The sequence below is a fragment of the Malurus melanocephalus genome, unplaced genomic scaffold (assembly GCF_030028575.1).
Source record: "Malurus melanocephalus ecotype Western Australia unplaced genomic scaffold, MMel_1.1 scaffold_42, whole genome shotgun sequence".
Taxonomy (NCBI): domain Eukaryota; kingdom Metazoa; phylum Chordata; class Aves; order Passeriformes; family Maluridae; genus Malurus; species Malurus melanocephalus.
The window spans coordinates 531,823-537,230 of record NW_026623274.1 but is presented as its reverse complement, the minus strand read 5'-3'; the positions used below and the strand labels follow the sequence as shown (position 1 = coordinate 537,230).

The window sequence follows — 5,408 nt, the reverse complement described above, 5'->3', positions numbered from 1 at the left end:
CTGAATTATCGAGAAACCAAGACAACTCTGCAGCTAAGGATGCTTTAAATGCACAGAAGAACATATGCCCTGCTTGAGAGGTTGGCAGCAGCTCACAATTGCAGGATGCAGGATGTCTCTACATGCACCATAATCGGTTTGTCAGTGTAACTACAGAGATACTCAAGAAGAGCTGGAGAAACATGAATGCAATAAGGAATGGCACTGCTGATGCTGTGTGTTTTATTTTGGGGCTTTATGAAATCATCAGTTTAGGAATTGTTCAATGCAGGGRAATCATTCATGTATCAAGCTTTGTCATCTTATAGACTGTTGTTAATAAAATTTAAATCACCGTAATTTATAACTGTTTTCTACTCATTAACATTAAGAAGCTATTATTTAAAGTGCTCCAGAGATTGTGATCTGARATTTCTGCTTGACTGCCTTCTCCAAATTCAGTGTTCTCACCCCTGATTCAACCTGTTCCTGAAAGAAGTCATGTGTATATCCTGTATATCCTAACACTCACTCGGGAAATGGGAGAGATTACAAGTCCGTGGATTATTTAGCCTATTTACATGGAGGGYGTACGATTGCTTTATTAAAAGTAATTGGGGGAACATCCTGCTAATAGGGAAGGACTGTTTAAGCAAAAAGAACAAATCTGGCACAGGAACAATTCAGGCTGGAAATGTATATAAGGTTTGTAAACATCAAACGAATGAGATTTTAGAAATGTGTCCTAATTAAAAGAGAACATGCAAACTCCTTCAGTATTACTCCACATCTTGCTATGGTTAGGAACTGTGAAATCCAAGAACTCATTCCCAAACACTGAATTCAGCAATCTTAAGGATCTTTCCCAGCCTAAATGATTCTATATATTGTATGTGTCTGTTATTAGGTAAAGAACTGGTTGTTAGAGGTTGTATTTTAATAAGTGGACATTAAAGACAATTTTAACCAAACCCTTTCATACACAGTGGACATTAAAGACAATTTTAACCAAACTCTTTCATACACAGTATAAATACATCAAAGCACCTGGTTGTGTTAAATCATGTCTTTGAACGCAAACCTCCCCATGGGCCACATATGAAAATCTTTATGTGGCCACGAGGCACAATACATCTCATATCTGGAGAGCTCCGGCAAGGATCTACACGCAGCAATGACCCTCTGGGACATTGGCAGGGTGAGGCCGGGTGGACATGTGACCGAGGGTTACGACATTAAGACACCCCCACTGCTCCTCTGTGGCTCATTTTCTCCCTCCGAAAGGARGAGGTCAGAAGAGCAGCCTGCAGCTCCCACGGGCAGAGCCTCCCTCAGCAAGACTCCGTCCCACGGGCGAGGGAAAGGCCGAGGGAGAGCAGCGGCAATCAGGCAAAGGCAGGGACCGCAGCTGCGGGCCGCCCGCCTCACACACCGCTGCAGGGCGARTGACGGCACGGCTGGCCAATCCATGCTCACCGCCGCCTCAACCATGGCAGGTCCAGGCAATCAAACCGCCAGCTGCACTCTCGGTGCTGCCCCTTCACTTTTACGGACACACCACAGGACCAATAGCAAGGAAAGCATGGCGCCCGCCCTCCCGGCTCTCGCGAGCTCTCTGGGGCCGCCTCCCGCCCGCCGCCGGGTGACTGCGCAGCCGCCATGTTGGTTGCTATGCTGCTCCGCGTGAGGCGGGCGGGAGGGCGGCGATGAGGGGAGGAGGCTGCAGGTCCTCCCTCCTCCTCCCCCACGGGCGCTCGATCGCTCGCCRGCAGGGAAGGCGCCTCCGCAGCGCCCCGCCGCTCCACCTTTCCCTGGTCCCCTTTGCCTGCCGGCCGGGGCTGCGCGCGGGGCAGCCGCCGGTCCGTGTGAGGCAGCGCCGCGCCCCGTGAGGGACAGCCCCGTCCCGCGCGGCCCTCCGGTCGGTCGCTGTGAGGAGAGGGGGGAAGGAGAGGCCGGAGGGTGGGGGTGTCCTCCGCCTTCCCCCCGGGGCTCCCCCGTCCCCTTCTCCCCCAGCTCTACCCACCCCCCCCTCCCCCGCTCCCTCGGCCCAGCCGCCGCAATACGATGCGGCGCTCGCCGCTGCGACGGGGCGCGGGGCGGCTGCTGTCGCTGCTCCCGAGGCTGCGGCTCGGGCGGGCGCTGCGGGAAGACTGAGGGGGGGCGGCGAGCGGCGCCTCCGCACCCGGTGTCGATCCCGATCCCGATCCCGCGGGGGGTGCGGGCGCTCCGCGTGCCCGAGCGCCTGCGACGCGCGTGCCCGTGCGCGCGCCCGCGGAGGCGGGTTGGGGGTCGCGCGGGGCGGCAGCGGCGCGAGCGCGCAGCCCCCGCGCCTCTTCCCTCCGCGCTCCCCGCTCCATCTGGAACCAGGACGCGGATGTTACATGAAGGTAAAGGCGGCCGCTGGCGCGCTCGGGGCTCCGGGCCGGGGGGACGAGGGGTGCTGCGAGCCGCGTCTCTGTGCTGTGACCCCCCCCGCTCCGCTCCCCCTCCCGCAACTTCGCGCTCAGGTCGCCGCGGGCGGAGAGCGGCTCTGCCCAGAGCCCTTTTGGTGGGGGGTGGGGGGGGGGAGCGTGTGTGTGCGCTGTTCCCTTCGCTTCCCCCCTCCGAAAAAACCAGGAGAGCCGGCTCCCCTCTGGAGAAGGGGGTGTGGGGGCTGTGTAGGGCTGGAGGGGGAGAGGGCTCGAAAACAGCCTCGARGGGACCGAGCTGCGGGGGTACGTCGGGGTCTCTAAAATGCGGTGAACTCTGCCGAACGCCTGAAACGGRTTTTTATTTTAGCGTGTTTAATATAAAACTTTGCGATCCTGTGCTTTCTAGGCACATGTGCGCGTTGCCCTGGTTATGGGCAGGGAAAATAGGTTTGAGTGCTGTCGTTGCATTCCTCTGGTACATTTTTAGTGTCTCCCTCGAGCAGAAGGCTTGTATAATCGCRCTGTCTATATGCGACAGAGGCTTTCCGTGTACCTGGTGATGGGTTGACTCGTGCATGCTGTTGCAGCACCGGCTGGAAGAGGAATAAGGTCTTTTTCCTTTCAAAAATCTCCAAGAGCTAGTAGCTAGAACTAGATAGCTGCCAGTGTACGTGAAACGTTCCCACCTCTGGTCTGCTCAAAGGATATGCATCGTTCAGATGTAAAATACACGTGAATGAACTTCATGCTGCTATTTACACCCAGGACTTCAGTGTGGCCAAGCTGTTGCAATTTTTTTAATTGTGAGATAGGAAAAATGTGTGTATTACAGAAGTGCTAATGGCTCTCAGCTGAAGAATAATTGTTAGACTGCAGTATGCACATACATTTGCTCACCCACGGGGCATTTCTCTTGCCATGAGCTAAACTCAGAGTTAGTGGTGAGGGGATTTTGTGAGTGCACGTTTGCCTGCTTGTTTTGGCAAATAMGTGCTCCGTAATGTTGGGAACCACCGACGTGTTCACACGCATGCAGACATTTGTGAGCTCATCACATTGTAAATGTGCGTTGCAGGAATACAGGAATGAGTTACATTAGAATTGGTAAACCCAATTTTTATTAGATATGTATGTTGTAGGAAAGTTTTCCAGTTCATTGCTTGAACATAATATATTCAGTATTGTAATCTTATGGATGCCATTTTCTTGACAATGGATTTCTTGCTTCACTGACCTAAAAAGTTGTTTTTACATATTGGCATGACTCTGGCTTGCACCATGTAAATATGCTAAATATGATAAAATATGATTCTTGATGATAAGCTTACAAATACATACACGTGTGTCAGTATTTCCCAGGCAAGTTTTTACTTTATAAAGGCAGAAATGTAACTGTTGGTCTGATTTTTTTTGCTATAATTTTGGTGTCATTACAGCTTCTTTGTATTTTTAGATGATGTGTGTGTTTTTAGTTGTAGTTTCTTAAAGTCAGATTAAACATTGAAACACAAATGCATTTTCGTCACAAGCAGAAATGTATTAATTTTTTACCTTCTGCTATGTTTTCCTTGTGTTTGCAGTTCAATTTGTTTGGAATCAGATTTACCTATTTAGAGTTTAGTTYGATGTTTGCTTCYTGCTCAGCAAAATTGTCCATTAAATGTATTGTTTGTTGCATGCTTTACGATTCTCTTGTCCTCTTAATGTCTAATTTAAGTTGTACATAGCAGTATTGATTGAACACCGTTGCTAAAAATACTGTCAGGGTTGGGTACACTTACACTATAGCAGCAGCAAAGTTCAGCCAGTTTTTCTGTGACAATTAATTTATATTAGCAATTATTTTTGTAAAGCATGAATAAAAACCAAATTCCTGTAATCTTAGAAGTAATGCTAATGGCTCTGTGGAGTGGATGAGCTCACTGCTAATGAGCAGAGTTCATGTAGTACTATTTACATGTCACTGCCATTAACATATTTGAAATATATGATAAGTTAATACTCAGGGTATGTTATTTTGGCTCAGATYCTGCAGTGACCCCAGTTTGGGCAGAAGGATCCACGTACACAGAAGTGACTGCAGGAACTTGAGCTCAGAYACTGGTTTTGATTCAGTAGACGTTAGGCCTGTGTTTGTCATGGKCATTTGCTGTGTGTGAATGTTTGGCTGTGTTTGTGTGATGTCATAGGGGYTTCTGGGCACACAGAGCTCCAGGGCTGGTGCCCAGAGCAGCAGCCTAATACAATAGTGTGTGACATGATTACTGGGGATAAAGGGACTTTTAAAAGATTGCTTTCATATTGTAACAACATTGCTGAAAGGTCTTGAGCAGCATCTGGGGGTTCCATTTCACTGTGTCRTTGTTTATGGTGGTTATTTTATGAGTATTTTGATGACTGTAGATGGAAGTTTTGTGCATTGGTTTATGTGCACATATAGAAAGTGGGATGTGCACTCTGCAAGCGTGTTCTGGAGAACTGAGTGGAAGTTACGCTGGAGTGGAAGATAGCCAGCATGGGTCAGCCATAAGCTCGCCYGTATGTGGGAAATGAAGATGGAATAGCTTGCTTGGGGCAGTTTAGACTTCAGATGTAGTAAATAYGATGGGTGAATGTCTTCTGAAAATTATAGTGGATTGAATATTCTGTTTTAACTTTTCAGCTATTCAAGACTTTAATTAAAACAAACAGTAGGCATGTGCATGGTTTTTTTTGTTGTCGGAGTCARTGTTGTACTRTTTTCCTTAAACTGATAAATAGCACATTTCTGTGGTTTGTCTTCTTGGCTCTTCTTACTACCAGTAGTTTGATTCTCTGATTCATCATGATTGTGCCTTATTCTTCCCCTCCCCCAGTTTGGGTTTAAATTTTGTACAAGATCATATGAATCCCATGCCTTCACATCCTGTTTCTGTGTCACCTCACTTGCATTCGCACCAATTATACAATGGTCAAACAAGAGAATCTTTCAGCAGATGGTTGACTGTGCTTTTTTTTTTTTTTTTTTTTTTTTTTTTT

General features: G+C 48.4%; 1 protein-coding gene across 2 annotated transcripts in view; it reads left to right on the top strand.

The window, feature by feature from the left end:
- Nucleotides 1–2,239: 2,239 nt before the first annotated feature.
- PTPN4 (protein tyrosine phosphatase non-receptor type 4) overlaps nt 2,240–5,408 on the top strand; it is a 103,298-nt gene continuing 100,129 nt past the window's right edge. The window contains exon 1 of one of the 2 annotated variants that reach the window (XM_057364762.1): nt 2,240–2,366. In XM_057364762.1, the coding sequence (XP_057220745.1) occupies nt 2,354–2,366 (13 nt within the window). In that variant the 5' untranslated portion in view covers nt 2,240–2,353. The remainder of the gene's footprint in view (nt 2,367–5,408) is intronic. The other variant, XM_057364761.1, reaches the window with a different exon arrangement.